The following is a 25618-nucleotide window of genomic DNA, read 5'->3' on the forward strand; positions in this document are numbered from 1 at the left end:
CAGAACCTGTTTTGTTTTGTTTGAGAACATGTTTCTCAGAGCACGTTCTTGATCAAACACACACACACACACACAGACACACACACACACACACACACACACACACACACACACACACACACACACACACACACACACACACACACACACACACACACACACACACACACAGTCACGTAAACGCACAGTCGCATAGACACACACAAACCTTATGTTCTCCTATTTTCCCTAACCCCTAACACTAAACCTAACCACTAACCCTAACCCTAATTGTAATCCTAACCCTAAACCTAACCCCTAAACTTAAAATAGCCTTTGTTCTCATGGGAACATGGGAAATGTCCCCATGAGGAATGTTTTTCCTTGTTTTACTATCCTTGTGATTTTAGGTCCCCACAAGGATAGAATAACCAACCCACCCACACACACACGCACTCACACACACACACACACGTACCCTTAGCCTTACCCTAACCTTAACCCTAACCTTAACCCAAAAACTAACCTTAACCCTAACCCTAAACCTAACCCTAGCTCCTAACCCTAAAACTAACCCTAGCTCCTAACCTTAACCCTAAACCTAATTCTAACCCAAACACTAATTCTAACCTTAACCCGAAACCCCGTAGAAATAGCATTTGATCTTGTGGGGACCAACAAAATGTCCCCAGTTGGTCAAATTTTGGTCCCAACAAGTATAGTTAAACACGTCCACACACACACACACACGCACACACACGCACGCACACGCACGCACACACACGCACGCATGCTCCCTCTGTCCTTCTTTCTCAATCAGAGGCAACACACACACAGATGTGAGCACACACACTTTGTGACCATGGAAACAGCATTTTGAAGTGTTTCCAGAGGGATTTGCTAAAGCTGCAGCTCTCCCCTAATGTAAGGGATGCATTGCTGTGTGCCTCAGACCTGCAGAAGGCACTGACCTGTAAGTAAATCACAGGTCACTGGGCAACTGAGGACAGGTTTGCATCACAGTCAATACGACACTGACACACAGTGAGAGCAGTCTGGTGCTTTACAAAAGAAAGATATCACTAACACTCACACCTGACTCCCCCCCCCCTTACTAGCTCTGACTTTGCTGATACTTTATTGAGGAAACATGTACTTACTAATACTATGATATGTGGTTGTCCCAGCTAGCTATAAATGCACTAAATGAATGCACTAACTCTAAGTTGCTCTGGATAAGCTGTCTGCTAAATTACTAAAATGTTAATGTCAAATATAAAAATCTAATGATTTGGGGGAAATTCTAAACAGTTATTCTAATATTATACAAATTGGTTATTACATTAATCAAAACACTTGCATGGCTGATGAAAATATCAAAGAAACACATGTAATGTTCAGTTGAAAGGGTGGTATATGTCAGGACAGAAATCTTGAAGCCGTCCTATGGCCATTATTACATTTAAAAAAGACATGTTGTATTGATACACACAATGGAGAGGTGCAGTGAAATGTGTTGTTTTACCGGGTCAGCCATTGTAGTACGGCACCCCTGGAGCAAATCAGGGCTAAGAGCTTTGCTCAAGGGCACATCGACATATTTTTCACCTTGTCGGGTCGGGTACTCAAACCAGCGACCATTCGGTTACTGGCATAAAGCTCTGACTGCTAAGCTACCTGATGCCTAAGACATTGATGGGGATAGGAAGTGAATTATCTTGTCACTCCTGTGGAACCCCCCGGAGGCCTGAGAAACACAGGTCAAGCGTAGGTGTCCTGTCCATCTGACACCAAGCGAAGAGGTAAACACACTCATTTGCCTCATCCCTAGAGAGACAAACAAATATTAGCTATGTGTTCCAATTGAGATTTTACATTGTATTGTATTAGCAGCAACACCATGTAGTTACTTTGTGCAGAAGGCATTCATTGTTTCATGTATCACATAAGCCTACGGTAAAGATATGAATGAGATCATAATGAATGAGGAGTTATGATTGAAATTATGTAATATCATCAAAATAAATAACAAAAGTAATATAGGCTACAGGAAATGATTAGATTTGTTAAGGGACATTTATTTTAAGACTAATCCTATATTGATTTAGTTGACTCAAGCAACAAGAAAAAAGCATGTTACAGGGTCATTGAAGGGTCATCGCAGGATCAGGGTGAAAACTGTACACAGCACTGTCAAGTGTGACATACCATGAGCCATAAGAAAGTTTGACAGGCATCTCTCATGGCTTGAGTGTATCCACTGTATAAATAGCTTTAGAGCAGGTGTAAGAACACTAACAGGATCGTGAGTGTCCTGTCGGTGACAGTCAACCCGTCTCAGGTGCCATTGTGCCATTGAGTGCCATTAGGTGTCAACAGGGTCAAAGGTAAGAAGACATGTCGGTGAGCAGGTCAAACGACAACAACATTTAATTGTTTTCATGTTCTGTTCAGTTTTTGAACAGAAGAACACAATGGCGTGATTTACAGAGAAGAGCAATGCTTTACGCAGAAAAATAACATTGTGTACAAAAATACAACTTCACTGTACAAAGCAAACACTGCACATACAAAGCAAAGTAATGGAAAAGTTGGTGGAACCAAATCTTCCATAAGCAGGATGGGCCTTTGAACAGAGACAGAAATCCAATACAGTCATCTTCCATCATTGAATTGCACTTAGAAAACATGCAGGAATGCATTTTACTTGAAAACTTGTATCTATTCATGTACTGTTTGGGTGTCATTCATGTGTAACAGATTTGAAGAATTTCAGATAGTGTATGGATCTGATCTGAATATGGCCTTTCGTTCTGTTTATCTTTGGTAGTATATTACATTGAGATATGGGTCAGAGGTTTTGGTGAAAACTGGACGAATGATGTCAATATAATAAAAAGTCACTATAGATTTCTGAAATTAAGAATACAATATACTGTTCAGGTTAACAATATCAGGCCATTCTTATGGTTAGTCTTACTTATCTGCACATCATGTGCCAGACCAAATAGCCTCTGCAGATATCTAGTGGGAGAATGCAGAGCTTCTTCTTGTCTCTGAATAACCCAGTCATGCAAATTGATTAGACTGATTCTCAAGATTGATTCCTCAATTCTAGCTCAAGTATGTCAATAGTAATTTCACATTTGGACTTGAGTTCTAATTGGTTAATGTATGCATGTATGAGTCATGTATTGTAAACATGCTCAATGGCAAACCGCTGAAAAAGACTGAACAAGTCAATGACCTAAGGAGGTCAAAACCTGCTCTGGAGTCTTGACTGTGATAATTGTACTACATGATGTACTCAATTCTATTATTTGAAAGGTTTTTCTATAATAATAGTTAAGTGTATAAACCTTTGAGCAATATTATATCTTAAAAATACCTGAGTACCTGCCCCTGAAAAACAGGACTCCCTGACCACAAACGGTTGATTTCAGGTTGATATGATTTCATTTAGTGTGAGAGAAAGGCAGTAGTTGAACCCTGACAAAGTGTTTGACTTCGAAAATGAACAACACAGTACAATTCCACGTTCAAAAATAGATCTTGGTTATCCATGCAACTCAAGATGTGCACAGCACAATTAGAAGAAATTGTCTGGATATCCCGTGCAATGTAGAAAAAGTGTATATGTCATGTGACATGTGCATGCATTTGTTACCAATTCATTTTCCTTAATTGGTCTATGAGCCTTAATGGAAATAGTTTCTATGATCCAGCTGCAAGACATTTGAGCAATAACCTGTCAAACATGTTTTGTGGGAAACCTAACAGAGCCTTTGAGATTCTTAAATCCATTCTCTGATGAAGTCAACATTGAAGAGATAGTCAGTGCCCGAAGAAATGCGAAGCAAATAACCTGAAACGTTAACTTAGACCAAATGCTTATAGTATATGTTAACTCAATGTCATCACTGTCCTTATGCACCCTGAAAGATATGTTCACCTCATAAACAGTAATCCAATGTCCATCATGCATTGGGGGTGTTCAAGCGCAAACACAAACACATTCAAAACAATGACGCCGCATAAATCAATACCTTATCATACAAATTATTTTCAATGATTGACAGAAATGTGTTACTTCCTTAAAAGGACTTGATCCACATGGCACGTTTCACTAGACCACTATAAAAATGACATTTAGAAAAAAACATGCCATCGTAACAGTATAAAGTTGAAATCTGGAACGGTAAACAACTGTTCCAGAGGGACAATACCACTGTGTTGGCATTGTGGAGTGGCACCGCATCATGAACCAAAGTTTCTGTCCTTGTAGTTCCTCACTCTAAATAAGTAAGGGGGCACTGACATTTCCATGGCAGAAGTAGCATGCACAGCTACAGTATGCTATTGAATGGAGCTAGGCTAACAAATTGGAATCCTAGCATCATACCCTAGCGACCCAAATGGAGCTAGGCTAACAAATTAGCATCCTGGCATCACACCTAGCGACCTCCGTGGGTAAGACGGCTTGATTCTCTGGAGAAGAGGCCGAAGGCTAAGTCTCTCTCTCTCTCAGTCTTTGCTCTCGCTGCATGTTCGTCGGATCACAGAGGAGAAGAAGCTGTTGCCTTGTGGGGGACCCATCAACATCGGGGCCTGGTTCTTATGCACTATTTCAATCTGGTGTGGACAGAGAGTGAGGGAAACAGGACAGAGTTACATGGTGTTATGCTATGGTTGGGTGAATGCTTTCATAACACGGAGCCCACGGACCCACTGAACATACCTGTACACTGTACAGCAAGGGAGGTCATGGCCTGTGTAATAATGTAATCTTGCCATTCCAATAAGCAACCACAGAGAAAAGCTTGAAGCTTGAATTCTATGAGTATTAGACGCTATTAGCATGTCAGAAGAAGAAAAAGTGAAACTACCACAGATCAATGAGAAGGTAAATATCAACCATCAAGGTATGCCCTGACCTGGACGCAGCTCATTATACTATAGCCCTCGCAGTATAAAGCAGAATAATGAGCAAGGTGAACAGTGTCATCAGCATAAAAGAAACCCTTCTACTTCAAAGAGGCGCGTGCCATTCATCGTTCATGAACTCTAACGCTGTAGTGGTCGCTATTGTGCGTGGGCTTGATGTCCAAGTCATATTCAACGTGACTGAACTGAATGTTACTGGAGTATCATTTCATTGACAAATTAACCTTTCCATGAGAATTGAGGTTAAAAAAAAAAGGTTCAGCACAAAATCATGACTTGAAAGAGAAGCTGACCGTGTTTGAAAGCTTAATGGGCTATGAGTTTGTATTTCATGTTAAAGAAATGTATACTAATTTTCAAATAGATGAATTAAAGGGGCAATCTGCAAAGCACAACAAAGTGGCTACCCTGCCACTGTTTTGGTAAATAGCTGAGGGATGGGGCTGGAGAACGTAACCAAACAATGCTATCAATACTGGGACTGACCATCCATTAGATCAAAATCCTAGTTTTAACCATGTTTTAAACCTACACAGTCAGTGTTTGTTTACAATTGACTGGTTTACAAACAATGGAGTAAAACAAATGTATATTTTGGGTTCTGATGGTGTACAACAGTTAAACTAAGATAATTAAGGAATTTACAGGTTATAGTCGTCAATAATCAATGATTATATATACTTTAAAAAAATGTATGGCCCTTTAAAGGTTATGCCAGTGTACAATAGAGATGTAGTAATACATGTTATAAGTGCAAATGAACGTGGTTAATTATCTTATGTATGCAAGACATGATTTGCATAACTGTTGTTGTTAATAATTAGTTGGATAGCATCCCATTTTAATGAACTTTTAACAGGTTGACTGATTCAAAATTCAGCATCGAGACGTCTGTAACTCACCATGGAAATCATCCAACACACAATTATGTATTGTCAGAGCCTAACTTTGATTTGTGGAGTTTTGCCAACAGACACAAGTGCACTTATAAACTACTTGTTTTGTCATGCACTAGATTCTCCCATAATAACTGAAAGATCTGTATGTAAATTCTGGCTCCACTTCATCTGTGATGCTGTCAGATTGTAATTAAAAGCAAACACTGGTTTAATCAGCACAAATGGAGCCATTTCATTTTGAAAAGTGAACAAAACGTAAAACAAAACAAACACTTGTACTTGTGCAGGGGGAGTAGTTTGAGGGACCAGGTGAACACATTCAAAGAAAGGGTTGTGTTATTGCATGTCAGTTATGATAAATTACAAATATTTAAAACAATGCAACTTCCCTCTCAAGAAACTTCTGCCGGGGTACTTTAAAGCATTCATCTCTTATGTGGGAGCATAGTGACAATTAGGTGATGAACTTTCTATATGAACCACCTGTGTGCAGCGCATTCTACATGCATTAATACCACAATACAGGGAACATTGACATGACTTACAGTACAGGGAGTCTGCATCCAGGGCTCTCCATCAATCTGCATGGGGAGGGCTTTGGTGGTCCTGACAATTACAAACAAAAATCCCCCTTAAAACATGATTCTTGACTTCTGTCATGTCTTCCATCTAGATTGTTTCTGTGTTGTTATCAGTGTTCAAAACGGCTGGGATGGGATTAAAGAAGGTCGACTGTGGTCAGACAGTGATCAGTGGTTGTGGTCAAGGGGTACTGACCTGATGGTGACCGAGGAGCACTGGGCCAGGCGTCTTCCTGCGCTCCTCAGGCCGATGTGGATCTGTCCCATCTCCATGGCTCCCTCCAGACCCACCACCTCCAACAGCTGGTCTGACGGGTCTACAAACACGGAGACATAAACACAGCCACACATAGAACTCAGACCATCTCTCGACCATCCTGTTGAGCCGAGCATTACAGTTTGAATTGATCCTAAATCAAGCCATTGGTTAACTCTGGAATCCATGCATCTTGAGTAAGAAGAAGAAGAAGAAGAAGAAGAAGAAGAAGGAGAAGGAGAAGAAGAAGGAGAAGAAAGATGAGAACAGGAGGGATAAAAGAGGCAAAAAGGAAGTGTGCTTCATTTTCAAGGTGCACAGTTTGCCTTCCGCTCTCTGAAGTCTGAATATTCACTGTTGAAAGGAAAAAAGAAGCAACAAGAACAACAACCAGCAGCCATAAACAAAACACCTATTAATTAGATTGCACCGGCAATGCAAAGCAATCTTGTCTTCCTATAATTATTAATTTATTTTCTGTTTTGAAGTTATGAGCATTGATTTTGCCCCTGCTGGAAGCCCAGTGTCGCGCTGAGCCCATCTGTTTCAGCGGGCCTGTTACTCCTCCTACTCTCAGACTACCCCTCCGCAAATTAAGCCCTGTTGGGAGTGAAGAGAGACACTAATTGAAACTAAGACCCATTTTAGGGACTTGGTGGGTATGGTAGAACAAACTAGCATGCTGTCATTGATCGTGCTGTATGGTGCTGTTGCTAATGCTAGGTTGCTGCTGCTAGGGTCAGGCTGATGTTGAGGGCTTCTAAGATGTTTGAGTGATGCCTTGGACACAGTATATAAATTAACCATATTTGCATTTCTATGGATGTTACTGTTGAGGGGTAGTGTCCAGCTGTAACTATAGCAACAGGCTGGGTCGGCACCCTCTGTGTTAAATTGTGAATGTAGAGCTTGCCCTGGCATGAGAGCTAAGCAGAGAGTTTGTGTGCGTTCGCACGTGTTTGTGTGCATTCACACGTGTGTGCTTGTGTGTGAATACGTGTGTGTTCACACCTGTGTGTGTGTTTATGCCTGCATGCCTGTGTGTGTGTGTGTGTGTGTGTGTGTGTGTTTGTGTGTGTACACAATGTGCTAGCCCCCTGATACTGGGCCCTCCCCCCCAGCATGCCTTCTCACGTTAGCGCTGCTGGCTCACAGAGCCCCTGGCTGACACGTACGATGGACAGCATCACCACGGCGATGGATAAACGTGTGGAGATTCCTGGTTGCCCGGGGCTACACACAGGTCATATAGTATACCCCAGAGTGCTTACTGTGGGCAAGGCCAGGAGTGTGCTCTGCTTTCAGTAACCAAGGTCTATCTATTTTTGAAAATAACAAATGATTGGTATATGATTATCATAAACAATGGTGGTTGTATTAGTATTTTCATGAGGCTACTTCAGTTGTTTAAGTATATGCCATTGGGGGAGGGGTGAGGGACTAAGCTAACATTTTGAATTATTTTAAGATGGTCATACCATGGATCATTTAGCAATTTGATTTAGAATTGAATCCCCCAAAAAATAAAATAAAATAATTTGAGAAAATATTGAATATGGCCTTTACTACTATAGTCCATAGAAATGCATGAATAACACATTCATGAATTTGCTAAATATTCAACTCTATTTTTTTTGTGGCACAAAACTACTTCCATTAGTTTGTACCTCAGATGAGTCCCGTGACACTTGTGGAGGTCGTAGAGCATAATGGAGAACATCGCGGTCGCGAGAGACTCCCTTATATTAGTTTGTAGTCCAAACTGTTCGGGACACTACAGATGTTTTCTTGAGAAGACCGATTTTCGGGATGTCTCATGGTCTGACAAACACTGCTGTAGCTCTGCCACCTTCCAAGGCCGACATAGGCAGATGAGGTGGATTGAGACACAGCCCATGCAAAAAAAACTGATAGCTCTAGCTTAAACTGACAGATTTTGATGGGGATTTTATTATTACGTTACTTAGATTGAGGCAAAGGTGACACTTAAGACACTTAAGGATGAATGAATGCCTGTATAATACTATCTGACTGTTACAACCAGTGCAGTGCCCGTTTAATAATAGTGATGCATGCATAACTATAGCCTGGTCTGTGGTCTATAGTCATGGAAGAAGGAACAGACTCCAGTTTCCCCAGATTAGAATCGGTTGAGCTCAGAGGCACTGGTTGCACGTGTCAGACGAGAGAGACCGATTAAAGATGTATTTTTCTTTCTTCTTGTCAAGTGATTTTTTTTTTAAAGGGCAACACTAGTTACACCAGCACTTCCGGAGAGGTTTCTCTAACTCAGAGTCACGTAAATATATGGCTCAGCTCTCACTTATCTGTCTACTACATTCTGCTCAAGTGTTATTGGTTGAGAGTTGGTCATAGTTTTGGAACATATCATCAAGCGCTCTGAGAGAAGACCGTCATCATCATCATGCATTGGATACCATTTAAATGGGCAAAAGGTGAAGTGGAAACATAGATCTTGCAGAAATAATAACTTGAGCGATTAGTGATTTTTGAGGTCGGTTCAGTTTCGGTTCAATTACAAAAAAATAATTGGTTTAGACGTTGTTGTTTTTTTTTACCCCTTTTTCATGGTATCCAATTGTTTAGTGGCTATCTACTATCTTGTCTCATCGCTACAACTCCCGTACGGGCTCGGGAGAGACGAAGGTTGAAAGTCATGCAACCTCCGATACACAACCCCAAGCCGCACTGCTTCTTAACACAGCGCATCCAACCCGGAAGCCAGCTGCACCAATATGTTGGAGGAAACACCATGGCAACCAACCTTGGTTAGCGCGCACTGCGCCTGGCCTGCCACAGGAGCGCGATGAGACACCGGCCGGTTATGACAGAGCCTGGGCTCGAACCCAGGCTCTGGCGATGCAGTACAGCGCCCTTAACCACTGCGCCACCTGGGAGTCCCCAATTTTAGAGCTTTTTAATGGAAATTCCAAAGCCAAAAATAGTGATCATTCAATCGCCAAAACATTGAAAATATTCCATTGTCTCTGTCAGGTCCATACTGGGTAGACATCATTAGAAACATAGAAATTTACTATGAAATAATACAACATTTCAGTTGTGTATATTACTTCATTTCTATTTGATGGCTTTATTATTTTTCATTCCTTAAAGTCATCATCTCATCTCTGCTCTGGCAGTAGAAGCCATACTGTACTGTCTGTAGTCACCTTGTTTAGCTAGGCTAGCCTGCCTAAGTATGCTGCAGAGCTGTCTGAAGAAATCATTTTACGAGTTCTTCAAAATAGATAAGGCATACTTTCACAAACTCTCTCTATCTCTATCACTCGTAGTAGTGTTGTGTACATTTCTCTCTCATGTGGTTAACGTGGTCTTGATTTTGGTTAATCGCTTGCACTAAAACTTGTCCTTGTAGATAAATGGAAAATACAGTCATACAAATAATACAAATGTAGTTTTACACTCATAGTGGTTTCAAAACAATCTGTTTTAGAAGAGGGGACCAAATAAAGACCAAATCGTTCCTGATCTCACATCGACATGACTTATCTCAGATAGAAGACAAGACTGAGTCACAGAGATGTTACAGTGGCTTACACACACAGCCAAGTCCTATATTAGGCAGCCCACGCCTCATAATCGAGTTGTCACAGTGCACGATTAGTCCCAGCATCCTTGTCATTGTCAAATACCTGTCCAGGGCAGTCTCTACTCCACTGACAACATGCAGAGTGACAGAGAGGGAGTGGGTGAACGACGTTGAGACCACCTTTAGAATCTCCATGGTACATGTCTCAGGGAATCAGTCCCCCCCCTCCCCCCATTGCCACTCCCCTCTGTCCCCGTTCTAAATAATTCACCCATAGCCATTCCCTTCCACCTGAGGGGCTTGTCTCCTGGCGTCAACAGCGGGATGACTTAACAGCTCCAGAAAGGTCAGTCGTTTTTTCCCCCAGTTTGATCCACACTTCGCACTCTGTGCTCTGGGTACGTGTACAGCCCCCAGCCCCCACGACCCCCAGCCCCACCACAGCCCCCCAGCCCCACCACAGCCCCACCACAGCCCCACCACAGCCGCATAGGCTAATGCACTCAGTGTTTATGGGCCCCTCTAATACTCCATTCTCTGATCTGACAAGTTGGTCATCTCATCTTGAGCACACCTTCAGCAAGGGCAACCAGCAACCAGCACTCACTCACTGGCCACTAAGTGCCTTTTCAGGTTCAGGCTGAGGGTTAGGATAAAACAAAACAAAATTATTTGCACCAAATCAAAGGATTTTTGGGTGAATTAATGGTAGGGAGGGACTACTGTAGTGTATCGATGGGGTGTGAATTGATCATCTCCGACCACCACTACCATCTTAACCCCCCTTGCCAAAGCTGTCATTTCTAAGGCTCTGTCCATTGCCTCTCTCCCAGTCTATAAGAGTAGAACTCAGTGAAATGGATGATTCCCTAGGTTATTAGAAAGAACATGCATGATCCAAATGGGTGCATTCATCAGTGCTTGACTCGTATTGACTGAAATTAAAGAGCAGGGGGAATCTCCTCGATACTTCACTGTTGGTGAAGCACACAGGCAGATAATGGATTTGGTACTTTGATTTTAACTGAGGAGGATACATTCCAGAGTATGTAGTCAATGGGTTGCCTATTATACAGTGCAGTGTCCATCGCAGTGGTACTAATTCATGAAAACATCCTTGGTATGATTGCACATTTGACAATGAAAAATTGTCACATACCCAGTCTTGTGTGATTTGACTTTCACTATGCTCTGTATGAATCTGATTTGGTTGATCTACGATCGAATCAAGCCTGGACAAAATACGCCAACAAAATACTACCACATTCTACGGATGTAGAATCTTAATTTGATCACTCTTTTGTTGCTGAGAATCTTTCTGCGGTGCAGGAAAGGCAGATTAGTTTAGTGATTTACATAAATTCACTGAAAACCCACACTAAAACACAGTTGTATTAACAGTATAGCACTTTTCATGTGGCATACTTTTGTCCAACTAATAGCCTAACCACCAATCAAGCAACATTATGGACTAAGCGTTTAAATCTATTATTTTGCTACAACAATGCTGGTCAAATTAAGATCCAATGCCCTTGCAATAAAATACTGTACACCTTCTAATACAAACACCTTGATCACAGCTACAGCATCATTGCGCACAATGGAACGTAGCATCATCTGGACATGTGTGCAACAAAAGTTTAACACTCCCCATTTCTGTCATGCGGTCTACGCATACAATTTGATGATATGTTTGATAACTCCAAAGCATGCACCTCACAGAACTCACTGCAACTGCCTCTGCAATGGGATGCTGCAAAGCAAACGCAGCGTTCCATTGGAAATTAATGTACTTCTGGTGTACCAAAACGCAGTGATCAAGGTGTTAGCCGTAGCCCTAGTCCACTGTGAATTACACTTCCCTACATTATGCTGCTCCATGTGAGGACAACCCTCTACATAGTATTGCCTAAGAAGGTGATAAATGCGTGTTTACAGGAACTTAACCAGTGACTAAGGTGATCATCCGCAAACTAGACATGAGTAGACAGTTCACCAGTTTACCGGCTGATCTTAACTCCTCCTAAACAATAATATGTGTTAATTCATAGATTCTCCTTGATGGGCTTCCCATCTGACATATTTCTGTATTCAGTGCCCATAAAGGCAGCAGAATTGACACTGAGCTCCCTCAGTCTGCTCCTATTAAGCCGGGTTGTCCACTTCCACCTACACAAGCCATTACCAGTCAAGTGACAGTGCGAAACAGTGACATTAAACCGCACCCCTTCATCCCAAACCAAATCTAAGCACTGTGATTCAACTTGTCATTGGTGAAATATTCATACCAGCGCCAGGGAAAACTTTGTCCCAAAGTTTGTCTCTGATCGGTCTAATGTGAGCTTGGACAAGGTCTTGCCTCTTAGTGTCACAGGTTATTAGGAGAAAGGGTCTTCTATGCTAACAAAACTATACACAAAATGGCAGCCGATCAGCCATTAAGTTGTAGCACATCAAGCCTGTTATCCGGTGTATGTTTGGTTGTAGTACTGATCTGTAAGAGGCATACCTGAATATGAGCAAGCCTTCAACATTTTAAAAGACCTTAAAGGACCTATGTAAAATACCCCATGTAAAATAAATGTGACAATGTGAACAATGTTTCCTCAAAGTTGGAATTGCAATAAATACATTTCAAATTCACCAGTATCCATCATTACGATAGCTACCTTGGACAGCAAATTGAAGCTCTTTGGGGTCCAGCACTGTTGTCCTCTTATCCTGGGTCTTCTTCCCTCCCCGGCGGTTGCTCCGCCTTTTCCTGCTCTCACCCCACAGGTTGGAGCCGCCATGCATGCTGGGAATATTTAAAATGGCGATGCCTTCCAAAGAGATGCTGTCTAGGTCCAGAGTGATGCCATCGCACTTTACAAAGGACAAGGGTCAGGAAAGAAAGCGAGAGAGAGAGAGAGAGAGAGAGGCAAAATGGAGGGAGCAAGAGAGAGAGTGATTACATCATATCAATAATCAAAGTGTTCCTATTGAAACATTTGTGTAGCAAAAAAAGAATGTTAAGTAGATCATGCTAATTTTGCTTGAGCCAGAGCTTCTCAGTTAGGTGTTGTCAAAACTTTACCACGCTCATCTGACAGCGTTCACTGCTGAGTGATGATTAACAGTTTATGTCGAAGCCATTTGATCTTTGACAAGCTGTAAATGTCCACCAGAAGGGGACCTGCCACCAGCCATGACTCCCAACAACCTTATACTAGTACGGCATCCATATTAGGAATACCCTCAGTTGCCAGCTGTGTAATAAAAGGCCCCTTCTCTGTCCTCTCTCTCAGTGGAGTTTAATACATGGCATGTATTCCACACCGAACCTGCTCCCCTTCAGTACCATACTAAGTAGCCATCCACGGCTAATTAATGAAGACCTCTACCACCGCTGATGGCTCTGAGGAGGGGGAGATGGATCAGATAGACACCACCTTCATTATCCCTCAATATGACACACAGCAGGGCCGTGCCGGGATAATTACCTGTGTGTTGGGCTGAGGATCCGTTAGGGGAGTGGGAGGGGTAGAGGGGAGGCCTCCCTCCCTCCTCAACACTTCCAGACTGAAATTGGTACAAATGGAAGGCTATTTGTGGATCAGGAGGTGGCTGGTGCTCAGTGTCTTAAAATGGTGTGCACTAGATTAGAGGCATGATTCTTTCTCCCAGGGAGAGTGTACCTAGGTGCTTTACTTTTTGCTTCTTATTCTCACTGCATTGTGTCTGCTTTCAAAAGACTTCATTTTTCATGTTAACAGTAGGTGTTATTGTTGCAGAGAACAGTACAAGTGAGAGTAGTTTATGTTGAATTATTACATATTCATTACACAGTAGTGCAATTAAAAGGTGACAAGTCACAGGATTAAATGGCATAAAAATACTCAGTCCCAATCTCCCAAAAATTGAAAGCAGGCAGTTGTATTTACCTCAACCTCCAGAAAGTCGTGGAGCTTCTTGCATGTGGCCGAGAAGGTCTCAGAAGTGCCAAACTCAAAGTACCACAGCTTATTCTTTGTTCTGAAAAACAAGACAACAAGAAGTGTAAGGGGACTAGGAGGAAACAAAAATCTATCTCTCCCCACATCAAAATCTACTGCCATACAGTCAGCAATACAAAAAGTGGTTGAAGTGATTTCCCTCTCTCTCCTCGCAATTTCTCGCTTTTAGTTAGTCTGGGTTTTATGGAATAGCTCTCTGTCTATAATAGCATTGATTCATGTAGTTTGTCAGAAATGTATTTATTTCAGACTTTTCAGAATTGACTTGGAAGTATTCTCCACCATTGTTTATCAACAAAAAAATATCTAATAATAAAAAACGTTTTATCGTCATATACACAGGAGAGGTGCAGTGAAATCTGTTGTTTTACAGGGTCAGCCATAGTAGTACGGCGCCCATGGAGCAAATTAGGGTTAAAGGCCTTGCTCAAGGGCACATCGACAATTTTTTCACCTTGTTGGCTTGGGTAATCAAATCATCAAACTTCCGGTTACTGGGCCAGCACTCTAACCGCTAGGCTACCTGCCCCCTTATAACCCGTTACCGTGAATACCATCCGCCATTGTTTGAGAATTTAAAATACATTTGATATTGGATTTTAAACATATTCACAAAATCCAATCTCCAAAAACATACAACGTAATTCATTAATCATAATGTCTCACACACGTAGAAGCCCAAAGACTAAAGTAAAGCCGATTAACCACTAGAGTATGTGGGGTGGGTACCTTGCATTAAAACACAGCAAGGGGTGAGAGAGGGTAATCTAGCTGGCCCTTCAATTAACTGAGGACTGGGGTGCTGCTACTGGTTCCTAGGGACACATGATCCCAGAGCTAAGCCTGATGATCAATGATCCTGCAAGTTAGAGTCACCATCTGTCTTTATAACAGAGTGATACTCTGTATAGAGCTGTATGCTTTTACATTACTGAGCCGGCTTAGTAATTATTAGTACATTATTAAGCGTCTCAGAGCAGGAGTGCAGATCTAGGATCTGGTCCCCACTGTCCATTCATTACAATATAAAACTGATCCTAGACCAACACTCCTACTCTGAGATGCTTTATGAATACTGTCCCAGACGTTAATCTGAAGATTGGTGCAGAATGTAGGCTACATCTTAAGACAGAGCAAGCTGTAAAACAAAGCAAATAGAAACTTTGAAATACTCCACGTGGACCGCTGAGTGAGAATGGATAACTGTAGGCCTAATACACAAAGGGAAATGAACATACAGAACAGAGAATAAAAATCTCTATGAAGACAGGATTTCTTATAGACTCTCCAGGCTTAAAAGGCCTACAAGGTGAATCAATATTACTAAACGCTCTGGTAGCCACAGTTTGGCCAGCAAAGATTACTTGTCTCAACTTATTGCACTCTGCCCATAGAGTTAGTGAGCCTTGAAAGATTCATAATAACTCACAGCTCATCCCCCTTTGAGCAAGAATTAAGGGCGGAAAGAAGATATCTATCAACATGTGCTAAGAAAGATGTTCAAACCTCCCTCCCCTGGCAAAAACAGATGGAGCAGTCTGAGGAATATTAGCTACTCTTTGTAGATTCTGTACTGGACATGTAGTACACATTGGAGTTCAGTTTAATAAGTGAATTTAATGAGGCATTAATCAACCTCAGGAGGCTGAAGAAATTTGGCTTGTCACCTAAAAACCTCACAAACTTTTACAGATGCACAATTGAGAGCATCCTGTCGGGCTATATTACCGCCTGGTACGGCAACTGCACCACCCACAACCGCAGGGCTCTCCAGAGGGTTGTGTGGTCTACACAACGCATCACCGGGGGCACAATACCTGCCCTCCAGGACACCTACAGCACCCGATGTCACAGGAAAGCCAAAAAGATCATCAAGGACAACAACCACCCGAGCCACGGCCTGTTCACACCGTTACCATCCAGAAGGCGAGGTCAGTACAGGTGCGTCAAAACTGGGACCGAGAGACTGAAAAACAGCTTCTATCTCAAGGCCATCAGACTGTTAAACAGCCATCACTAGCACAGAGAGGCTGCTGCCTATATACAGACTTGAAATCATTGGCCACTTTAATAAATGAAACACTAGTCACTTTAATAATGCCACTTTAATAATGTTTACATATCTTGCATTACTGATCTCAAATGTATATACTGTATTCTATACTATCTATTGCATCTTAGCCTATGTCACTCTGTCATTGCTCATCCATATATTTACAGTTGAAGTCGGAAATTTACATAAACTTAGGTAGGAGTCAATAAAACTTGTTTTTCAACGAATACAAAAGTATCTATATCCACAGTAAAATAATTCCTATATCAACATAACCTGAAAGGCCACTCAGCAAGGAAGAAGCCACTGCTCCAAAACCGCCATAAAAAAAGCCAGACTACGGTTAGCAAATGCACATGGGGACAAAGATCGTACTTTTTGGAGGAATGTCCTCTGGTCGGATGAAACAAAAATATAACTGTTTGGCCATAATAACCATCGTTCTGAAAATTGGATATATTGAAGCAACATCTCAAGACATCAGTCAGGAAGTGAAAGCTTGGTCACAAATGGGTCTTCCAAATGGACAATGACCCCAAGCATACTTCCAAAGTTGTGTCAAAATGGCTTAAGTACAACAAAGGCCGTCACAAAGCCCTGACCTCAATCCTATAGAACATTTGTGGGCAGAACTGAAAAAGCGTGCGCGAGCAAGGTGGCCTACAAACCCGACTCAGTTACACCAGCTCTGTCAGGAGGAATGTGGCAAAATTCACCCAACTTATTGTGGGAAGCTTGTGGAAGGCTACCCGAAATGTTTGACCCAAGTTAAACAATTTAAAGCAATGCTACCAAATACTAATTGAGTGTATGTAAATGTCTGACCCACTGGGAATGTGATGAAGGAAATAAAAGCTGAAATAAACCATTCTCTCTACTATTATTCTGACATTTCACATTCTTAAAATAAAGTGGTGATCCTAACAGACCTAAGACAGAGGATTTTCACTAGGATTAAATAGGAATTGTGAAAAACGGAATTTAAATGTATTTGGCTAAGGTGTATGTAAACTTCCGACTTCAACTGTATATATTCTCATTCCATTCCATTCCTTGTTCCATTAGGTAGTTGTTGTGGAATTGTTAGATATTACTTGTTAGATATTGCTTCACTGTAGGAACTAGAAGCACAAGCATTGCTACACTCGCAATAACATCTACTAACCATGTGTATGTGACCAATAACATCTGATTTAATTTGATTTTGGACTGAATGCTGCTCTAACATTCATAGCATCACATCACATCCATAGAGAGAAAGTTTATGAGCACCAATGTCTCTTTATAGCGAAATGCTTGACTTTCTTTAGAGATTTCTTTGAAAGCACACCTCACAGCCATTGGTTAATTTAGCCAGAGACCCCAACAGATGATTTATCATCATGGAGAGAGAGAAAAACAACCTTACAACAGTGCTGACATGCAGAACTGAATGCAATAAAAAATGGCCTTCTTTTCGCTGGAATCAAAGCCTTACTAGCGGGATGTATTAGTGTAAGCAAAGTAACAATCACTAAATTATTGATTTCCTCATTAGGAGTTTTGTCAGGACCATTTAGCCGCTTTATAAATTTGCTTTCATTAGCCACTTGCAGGATAGCCCGGCTCGATGTTGATTTATAATGTGCAAGATGGTCAATAGGTGCGGGAAGAGAGGAGTAAAGGAGAGAAAGGGAGAGCAAAAGAGAGAGCGAAAGAGAGAGAGAGAGACAGTGGAGGGAGACATGGGGCATGCTGAGAGGGCCTACTACACAATACACATCTAGCATCTTTCTAACATGACTTCCAACAGCTGCCCTGGGCTCCATGTGCAAACCTCACCATAAATCTGTGTGCTTAGCAGACCTATCATTCAAAATACTCAAATTGTGCTTGATTGAACTTTCCTGTTGAAATGTACTAATAGGAAAGTCCCAAAAGTGCACAACTCCCCCCCCCCCCCCCCCCCCCACCCCACCCCACCCCCTCCACCCACCCGACCTAGGCTAAAGCAAATGCGCAATGTAGGCTATTTCAAATACTATTTTAACCCAGGTCTGGTTCCTTCTCTTGAGAAACGTGTCTGTGACAGCCGAGAACGAAAACAAACTCCTGTTGTAGACAAAACACAAATACAGACGTGAGCATAATTTGCAAGCCAACAAATGCGGTGGCCTATTCACGAGTCTATTCAAAAACAAAGCAACTTGGGGTGTGACTGAAACTAAACGATGTGCAGTCTTTACACCTGCAGTGAGCTGTTGGACGAATATTTTTTTTGGGGGTTTGTTTTAGTTATTTTCAAGAGGCCCTCGCACATCTGAAGCACTGCGTCCTCTAAGACACAGGGGAACTACCCAGATCTCCACGCAGCTGTATTATTTGGTTGCCAGGCGGAAAGTTTCTCTCTGTTTACATGAGAGGCAAACTCAAGAGGCTATTTATCTCCTCTGACGTGCACTACCTTTTTGTACAGTGCACCCCATATCATCACAGTAATAGGCTTAATAAGCTTAATACAGTATGTCTAAAACACAGCACATACAGTACACACAGCACATACAGTACACACAGCACATACAGTACACACAGCACATACAGGACACACAGCACATACAGTACAATATAACCAAAACCAGACATGGCACTTTCTAGAGAGTCTCAAGTCGACTTTGTAGTAGTTAAAAATGGGAATAGATAGCTGACATCTGAATGTCCTGTTTGTTCCCTCCACTTAGGATGTCTAAAACACTTACAGCAAATTACAGCAAATTCACAATTATAGTACTATAAAGGTTATATTTTACTGTAACCAAAATCAAAACGCAGCACTTTGTCGTCCTCAAGTCTACTGAATGTAGCTAAACAAGGGAATAGATAAAGTCAAAATCAACATATACTACTACACATTGACTTCTTTACAGTACAATATAACCAAAACCAAAACGCAGCACTTTGGCGTCCACAACTTTGTGTAGTAGTTAAACATGGGAATAAATGGAATTGATAGAGTCGACATCTGACTGTCCTGTCGATTCCCTCCACTTAACCTAACAAGAGAGCCATGGCAACAAATCACGGCCTTATCTCCCTGCTCATTAGATAATTAGGAGCATCCCATTGGCCCCATCGGATTCCCATCCTTTATGTGCTGATAGACTGGCGCTCAGCACCATGATCTGAAACACAGCTGGAACAGGGAGAAGCTCCAATGAGATGGCCATTGAGGATCAATGGAGAATCAACTGAAAATGATCGTCTGAACAGGCTGATACTTTTAATGTGGGTCAAGAGGTTTGACTTTGCAATAAAAGTGAATATAAAGGGGTTTCATTAACCAGAGTGTGTCCAAAATATCATAACTTAGAATATATCGCAAATGTAAATTAATTTTGAAGATCAGATAAACAAAGAAAGGTACTTTTTCCACCACTGAGTGCACGAGAGACAATATGTAGCTACAACTGCGATGTCAAAAGACAACACTGTCTCAGGTTTCACCAACCACTGAAGCAAGCAGCTCCCTGCGCAGACTTAGCACAGTATTATGCCCCTGTTCTCTCCTCATCAGTCAACTCATCTACTTTATAAACCCCTGTCTCGTCACTGTATTAAAAAGTGTCAAAGCCAAACAGGCTTCAGTGTAGCATGGCTAGGCTATCCCCAGGCCACAGCACCTTGTAATACTCTTTAATGCTCTTTCTACTGTCCACTGCTAGCACGAGGCACAGAGCCATTGATTTTTCCCTCTGACACTTAATCTAAGCCCCCGTGATCTATGACCTTATTTTCACACTAATTTATTTTTGATCAGAGGTGATAAATATCACATTGACATAACCAAGTCTTTGTGCATTGCATCAATGCACTGTTTTGTTTAACATGACACCGCCCCGAGTGCTACAACTCTGACTGGCAGCTTGAAAAATGGCCTGTGTTGTGTTGTCTCCCCTTTCTTAAAGAGATATTCCAAATAAAACAGTACAATGAATGGGTTTAAACTACAAGAAAATTATCCCTGGGTGTAATTATAATATCAGTATCATCCCAGCAAACTAAAATTGTTCTCATAACACAAAAACGGTTCAGTCTTGATGAGTTTGTATGAAACATTCGCCTGATGTTGCAAGATCGTTCCCAGAACACATTTAGCCTGTTCTTTAAAGGTTCTCAGAATATTTCACTAAATTGTCGGAACATTGTGGGGATATCACAAGGTTCCCAAAACACTAAAACTGTCCAGTTGTGCTGACATTCAGATAATGTTTGTCTCAGGGTGCACAAAACGTTCCTTTGGTGTTGCAAGAATGTTGACAGAACAGCGTGCGAGTTCTTTAAAGGTTCCCAGAACATTTAATTAGGTTATGGGAACAGTGTGGGTACAAGATATGATCAGTTGCGAAGACGTTTATACAATGTTTAAGTTAGTATATTTGACCTTGTCTTGGAGGTACCCTGATTGGTTATTACATTTTTGCATCTGAACTCCTAGAGTGTGCGGCTCGCTTTTTCAAGTGTTCTACTCCGCTAGCCAGCACCTCGCCTAAACAGCTGTTAGTTTCTTTCGCCTCCAGACTAACATTGTCTTGGAAGCCCTCAGAAAATTTCAAGAACATTTAGAAAATGTTATATTAAAGTTTTACCTAATATTATCACAACATTCTCAGCATCCATATTTCTAGTTCCTTGAAGCATAAGAAAGCAGATTGGAATACATCCAAATTATGTTTCCCTATAGATTTAATGGCAATTTGCATTTGAAGATTGTATTGTTGGCCAACTACAAAGTGATATAGACACACAGCATTTAATTTCATCCATTTAATTAAATGTTGTTATCAAAAACATTATTTTCATGATTTGGGGATGTTATCATCATAATGTTAATACAATCCAACTAGAACTTAATGGGAATCTTAGCTAATGTTCTGGGAATGTCCCCGGTTTGCTGGGATAGATCTAATCATTTTATCTGAGTTTATAAAAATTGTCCTTGTCATTGGAACTTTTCTGTTGCAAAGCTCAGCTCATACTAAACTCAGCAAAAAAAGAAAAGTCCTCTCACTGTCAACTGCGTTTATTTTCAGCAAACAACATATGTACATATTTTTATGAACATAACAATATGCAACAACTGAGACATAAACTGAACAAGTTCCACAGAAATGTGACTAACAGAAATTGAATAATGTGTCCCTGAAAAAAGGGGGGGATTCAAAATCAAAAGCAACAGTCAGTATCTGGTGTGGCCACCAGCTGCATTAAGTACTGCAGTGCATCTTCTCCTCATGGACTGCACCAGATTTGCCAGTGACTTGCTGTGAGATGTTACCCCACTCTTCCATCAAGGCACCTGCAAGCTCCAGGACATTTCTGGGGAGAATGGCCCTAGCACTCACCCTTCGATCCAACAGGTCCCAGACGTGCTCAATGGCATTGAGATCCAGGCTCTTTGCTGGCCATGGCAGAACCCTGACATTCCTGTCTTGCAGGAAATCACGCACAGAACGAGCAGTATGGCTGATGGCATTGTCATGCTGGAGGGTCATGTCAGGATGAGTCTGCAAGAAGGGTACCACATGAGGGAGGAGGATGTCTTCCCTGTAACGCACAGCATTGAGATTGACTGCAATGACAACAAGCTCAGTCCGATGATGCTGTAACACACCGCCCCAGACCATGACGGACCCTCCACCACCAAATCGATCCCGCTCCAGAGTACAGGCCTCGGTGTAACGCTCATTCCTTCGTCGATAAACGCAAATCCGACCTTCACCCCTGGTGAGACAAAACCGCGACTCGTCAGTGAAGAGCACTTTTTGCCAGTCCTGTCTGGTCCAGCGACGGTGGGTTTGTGCCCATAGGCAACGTTGTTGCCGGTGATGTCTGGTGAGGACCTGCCTTACAACAGGCCTACAAGCCCTCAGTCCAGCCTCTCTCAGCCTATTGCGGACAGCCTGAGCACTGATGAGGGATTGTGCATTCCTGGTGTAACTCGGGCAGTTGTTGTTGCCATCCTGTAACTGTCCCGCAGGTGTGATGTTCGGATGTACCGATCCTGGGCAGGTGTTGTTACATGTGGTCTGCCACTGCAAGGACGATCAGCTGTCTTAGGCATCTAATAGTACGGACATTGCAATTTATCGCCCTGGCCACATCTGCAGTCCTCATGCCTCCTTGCAGCATGCCTAAGGCACGTTCACGCAGATGAGCAGGGACCCTGGGCATCTTTCTTTTGGTGTTTTTCAGAGTCAGTAGAAAGGCCTCTTTAGTGTCCTAAGTTTTCATAACTGTGACCTTAATTGCCTACTGTCTGTAAGCTGTTGGTGTCATTCCACAGGTGCATGTTCATTAATTGTTTATGGGTCATTGAACAAGCATGGGAAACAGTGTTTAAACCCTTTACAATGAAGATCTACGAAGTTATTTGGATTTATACGAAATTATCTTTGAAAGACAATCCTGAAAAAGGGATGTTACTTTTTTTGCTGAGTTTATAAAGAGGGGTCTTGTTTTTTTTCTTCCAATATCGAAATACAAATAATCCTAGATTCATCACAATAAATATACTGAAGTAACATAATGGCTTGTAAGGGATATGGTCGTATCAATTGTTATAATATAGGGACTACAATAATCAGACACATAAAATCTAAAAACTATCTATTTATTTAATGTACATTATTTTCTGTCTGTTATCTCTCCCTAGACGTGAACATACTGCTGGTGGGAAGGTGTGAGAAGGAAACCGTGTAGCCAGCTGGTGGCTCTGCAGGGGCTATGGGGGCTCGACAGAGGATGGGGGACACAACAGGGACTAGGAGACTTTTGGAGGAGTGATGGGGAGTCAATATGTGGTTGGGGTCTTGGACAGTAAGAGCTGTTGTTACAATGTGAGAAATCAGAGGGCATTGAGACTACTATAGGGCTTTCATCTACAATCTTAGAACAAAAGGGTTCGATGGATGTCCCTATTGGAGAACCCTTTATGGTTCTAGGCAGAACCCATTTTGGTTCCGTGTATCACCCTCTATGGAAACGGTTCGAAATGGAACCCCAAAAGGTGATATCTGGAACCCAAAAGGGTTCTACACCTTTTCTTTCTAAACCTGTATAGAAGTATCATATGAAATATTACATACCAACCAGTTTGAATTAGAGTTTATGGAATTTACTGAAGAAGACTGGTGGCTCACTTCTGAGGTCCAGACAAGTGTGAAACTATGTTTATATAGGATATGGTTGTGTGTGTGTGTGTGTGTGTGTGTATATGTCCATGCATTAGTGAGTGTGTGCGTTTGTTTATATTTGTGTGTACAGTATATGTATGCGCTCACTTACCTGCGTATGCGCATGTGTGTGACTGTGTGTACATTCACGCTGGGCTGGGGACAGGGCCACAGGTGAGATCTCTCTAAATTACACTCACAAGTGGCCATTAATTATAGATGACATCCTGGTCAGACAAACGATTTCATCCTCAAATGAGGTCCGAGGGCGGCCTCTGCCCGGGTCCACAGGGGCCCTGCGGGGAAGCGGTTTGGGAGTGTGTGTGGCAGTGTGCGAGTGGATCCAGTGGGCCCTGTGCACACGGCAGGCTTTGATGAACACACTCATTATGCTAAAGAGCGCTCCATGCCTGGGCTTCCCTGTGCCTCCAGGAAAGGTTAACGCCGGAATGGTTCAACAGAACAGCCACAGGCTACATAAGGGAGAGTGGTAATAGAACCAGTGCTTAAGACAGTAGTAGTAATAGACTGCCATACATCATATACAATAATACCTCAGGCTTAGAACACAGACCCGTGTCGGTGGCCACTGAACTGTTGCTAACAGATTATTGAAATTGGCTGAAAGTGTAACTGCTTTTGAGGGTACAAAGGCAAAGACGACGACGACGACGACAAAGTCTATCTCGCTATAATCTTGTATTTTTCTTTCTCTCCATCTCTCTCTCTTTCTCCCCCCCCCTCTCCCTTACTTTCTCTCTCTCTTGCTGAGGCAGAGATTAGTGTGTAATTACATGGGAGATCAGTAACAAGAGAGAGAAAAAGGAGCAGTATGTTTGAACTAGGCAGAGGGAGGTAGTGTGTGGCGTCGTCACGGGTCGACTGATTGTCTTACTTTTAATCCTCGACCTCATTATCACCTCTTGGTCAGGCTGCAGTCAGTAAATGAATCTATCTGCCGACGTGTCAAATCTTCACACATTCTCCCTCATAATCGCCCAGAGGTGCCAAAACAGAGAGGGAGTCACCCCCGGCCGGGCCCCAGCATTCATTACATTCATCAACCAAATCCCCTCATTCCATAATTTAAAAAACAATATGCCATTATTTTGTTGCTAATTAAACCTGATCAAATATGTATGTCTTCTTTAAGGTCAACCCGACGACAAATGGAATTGACATGCTCTGAAGAAAGAGAGAAAGACAGAGAAATAAATGAGGAAAGGAGTGCAGAGTCGGTTGTGATTTCGATGGGGGGGGGGGGGGGGGGAGGAAGGGAGTGGGGAATGCTTCTTCCACTCATTGTAACTTAGTAGCCTCCGGTGCCAGGCCTGATGGCTGCTGAAAGACTCTAATACAGTAACTGAGAGATGGTGAATATATCTGATAAGGAAAAGACATTTATGTGCAGTTCAACTGTGACATCACCATCTGTGGAAACGGATCGACATGGAACCCCAAAAGGTGATACCTGGAACCCAAAAGGGTTCTACACCTTTTCTTTCTAAGCCTGTATAGAAGTATCATATGAAATATTACATACCAACCAGTTTGAATTAGAGTTTATGGAATTTACTGAAGAAGACTGGTGGCTCACTTCTGAGGTCCAGACACGTGTGAAACTATGTTTATATATGATACGGTTGTGTGTGTGTGTGTGTGTGTGTATGTCCATGCATTAGTGAGTGTGTGCGTTTGTTTATCTTTGTGTGTACAGTATATGTATGCGCTCACTTGCCTGCGTGTGCGCATGTGTGTGACTGTGTGTACATTCACGCTGGGCTGGGGACAGGGCCACAGGTGAGATCTCTCTAAATTACACTCACAAGTGGCCATTAATTATAGATGACATCTTGGTCAGACAAACGATTTCATCCTCAAATGAGGTCCGAGGGCGGCCTCTGCCCGGGTCCACAGGGGCCCTGCGGGGAAGCGGTAGGGAGTGGGGAATGCTTCTTCCACTCATTGTAACTTAGTAGCCTCCAGTGCCAGGCCTGATGGCTGCTGAAAGACTCTAATACAGTAACTGAGAGATGGTGAATATATCTGATTTGGAAGAGTCAGTTATGTGCAGTTCAACTGTGACATGTGAGAATGTGTGTCAGGCTGTGTTTTTGAGTTAAGACTGCTGT

The 25618-nt window shown here is 42.2% G+C and overlaps 1 protein-coding gene across 3 annotated transcripts in view; it reads right to left on the minus strand.

The window, feature by feature from the left end:
• Nucleotides 1-2381: 2381 nt before the first annotated feature.
• The window catches only part of LOC110515948 (diacylglycerol kinase beta), a 64029-nt gene continuing 40792 nt past the window's right edge, over nt 2382-25618 (minus strand). For all 3 annotated transcript variants that reach the window (XM_036973415.1, XM_036973426.1, XM_036973408.1), the window contains 5 exons: nt 14154-14244; nt 12900-13095; nt 6600-6720; nt 6368-6428; nt 2382-4611 (listed from right to left, as the gene is read on the minus strand). In XM_036973415.1, the coding sequence (XP_036829310.1) occupies nt 4504-4611; nt 6368-6428; nt 6600-6720; nt 12900-13095; nt 14154-14244 (577 nt within the window). In that variant the 3' untranslated portion in view covers nt 2382-4503. The remainder of the gene's footprint in view (nt 4612-6367; nt 6429-6599; nt 6721-12899; nt 13096-14153; nt 14245-25618) is intronic.

Source organism: Oncorhynchus mykiss, chromosome 3 (assembly GCF_013265735.2).
Source record: "Oncorhynchus mykiss isolate Arlee chromosome 3, USDA_OmykA_1.1, whole genome shotgun sequence".
Lineage (NCBI taxonomy): Eukaryota > Metazoa > Chordata > Actinopteri > Salmoniformes > Salmonidae > Oncorhynchus > Oncorhynchus mykiss.